At 28.4% G+C, this 2,218-nt stretch overlaps 1 protein-coding gene across 1 annotated transcript; it reads left to right on the top strand.

The window, feature by feature from the left end:
- Window positions 1-377: 377 nt before the first annotated feature.
- LOC109790931 (albumin-1) lies at window positions 378-1,037 on the top strand. Its single transcript, XM_020350181.2, has 2 exons — window positions 378-496; window positions 595-1,037. Exons 1-2 carry the CDS (start codon window positions 445-447, stop codon window positions 924-926), a joined length of 384 nt encoding a protein of 127 aa, XP_020205770.2. The 5' UTR covers window positions 378-444; the 3' UTR covers window positions 927-1,037.
- The last annotated feature ends 1,181 nt before the right edge of the window (window positions 1,038-2,218 follow it).

The raw sequence follows: 2,218 nt of genomic DNA, 5'->3' as shown, positions 1-2,218 counted from the left end.
TTTTGATAAAAACGTAAATGAAAAATCATTTAATGGGAGATTGACTTTCAATTATAAACAGTAAAACTGGTTATTTAAGTAAATAAAATGAAGTCTGAGTTATTTACAGAAATATTAAAACAAAACAACATATTTTAAAAAAAAGAATGATAAGTCATAATACTACAACCAAAAAAATTAACAGCCAGTACATACGTGTCCCATGTTGCTGCGCATGCACCTTCCCTATCATCCACGAGATGACAACGAAGAACTTGAATAAATACATCAAAATTAAATTAAAAAAAGATACTTAAAATAAACGTTTCACGTGAAACGTAGGACAAATTATTTTGAACCTGTTGCTCTCATTGCAGAAAAACATGCAATAAACAGTGTCTATAAATTGCTGCATGAGAGAAGGAACCAACACGGGAAACATCTTTGGAAATACTAAATCAAGCAATGGCTTATGTTAGGCTTGCTCCTTTGGCTCTCTTCTTTCTTGCCACTTCAGGTATATATATAGCGTTTCAATATCATGAGTTCTTCTTCTTCTATATATACACACTCCCAAAATTATTTTTTCTTCTAACTTTGGCATATGATATTTAGTAATATTCTCGATGAAAAAGACCGAAGCAGTGGTTTGTTCGGGTGTTTGTTCACCGTTTGAGGTTCCACCATGTGGCTCGAGGGATTGTCGTTGTATCCCCGTTGGACTAGTTGTTGGTTACTGCACATATCCAAGTGGACTTGCATCGGTTACAAAGATGATAGTCGAACACCCCAACTTATGTCAATCTCACAATGAATGCAAGAAGAAAGGAAGTGGAAACTTTTGTGCTCGTTATCCCAATAACTATATGGATTATGGTTGGTGTTTTGACTCTGATTCTGAAGCACTGAAAGGATTCATGGCAATGCCAAGGGCAATCGCCAAGTAATATGGGTATGCCAAATGAATGTAACCATGCATGATGCATCTACTACTTTAACTAAATAAAAGCTTATATATGATGCATCACTACTTTCAATAATAAAAGGAGTGTTCCAGATCTTTGGTTTCCGACTCATCGTTGGTTATTTGTAGACTCCACATGCGTGGATGCTGCTGTTACAAATAGATAAGAATTAAAAAAAGTATAATAAATATATAGTGACCAATATAAAATCAGCGATTATAATTAATACATACCAAGACAAAAACTAATTTATGAAGAAATAGGATTACGTAAACAAGGTGAAGTTCTGTTATAAAATTTAATTTGAAATATTAATGAACTGAATAACTTTGATATTTATTTGAAATTCCACAGGAAAAAAAAAATGTTACAAAGAGATTAATTATTTGATTTCTACTGTACATTTATATATTTAAAAAGTTTTGAAACTGTTTTTTTTTGTTTTTTATTTTTTAAATACATCAACATTTGGTATTTTAGAATAATTTAATTATGTTTATTTTTTTTATTTAAAAATATATTCTCTTAAAATTCTTAGTATATATATATATATATTATGAAATGTTTGGATTTATTAAAGATATATTTTTTAATATATCATCAATCATGATAAATTAAGATTCTTCATACTTGCATTGTATGTAAATTTTGACAAAATTTGAATAAAATATTCACAAAATCTTCCTCTATTTCAATAAAGAGAATTTCAATATATTTTTATTAAATTTATTTTGATTATGACAAAATTTGAATAAAATATTCACAAAATCTTCCTCTATTTCAATAAAGAGAATTTCAATATATTTTTATTAAAGTTATTTTGATTTTTACATAATGATTTGAAATACTTAGACTAGTGTTTGGTGAGAAGAAAGAATAGGTTAATTATTTAGATTATTTATTCATCAATAATACATCACTTAGTGTAGAGAAAAAAAATAAAAGTAAAATAAAATCCACAAATTAAATCATTTTTGTTGATTTCAAAAATTAACCATACCAAAACATCTTAATTTACATGAGTACCATAATAACTCCTTATTTAATCTTGGTGACGATCGAATAAAGATGAATGAGGAGGATCATTCTCACAAAAATGGAGAATGAACATGATTTGAACCACACGTGAAGTGTAATGTTATGGAATTTTGGCATTACCAATTCAGAATTGCTGATTAGTTCTAATTCTTGCGGGTGCGTGACTAACGACGTGGATCAATATGTATATTAGTGTCAAGTGTCAACCATATATAACTTCATTATCATAATTAAGT

The sequence above is a fragment of the Cajanus cajan genome, chromosome 8 (genome assembly GCF_000230855.2).
Source record: "Cajanus cajan strain Asha chromosome 8, NIPB_CcT2T_4, whole genome shotgun sequence".
NCBI classification, from domain to species: domain Eukaryota; kingdom Viridiplantae; phylum Streptophyta; class Magnoliopsida; order Fabales; family Fabaceae; genus Cajanus; species Cajanus cajan.
This window is presented reverse-complemented; position numbering and strand designations above follow the sequence as displayed.

Bases quoted from the DNA above. Each gene is read 5' to 3' on its own strand.
- LOC109790931 (XM_020350181.2), top strand. From the start codon at position 445: ATGGCTTATGTTAGGCTTGCTCCTTTGGCTCTCTTCTTTCTTGCCACT. The intron at 497-594 runs GTATATATATAG...TATGATATTTAG, and splicing joins CTTCTTTCTTGCCACTTCAG to TAATATTCTCGATGAAAAAG.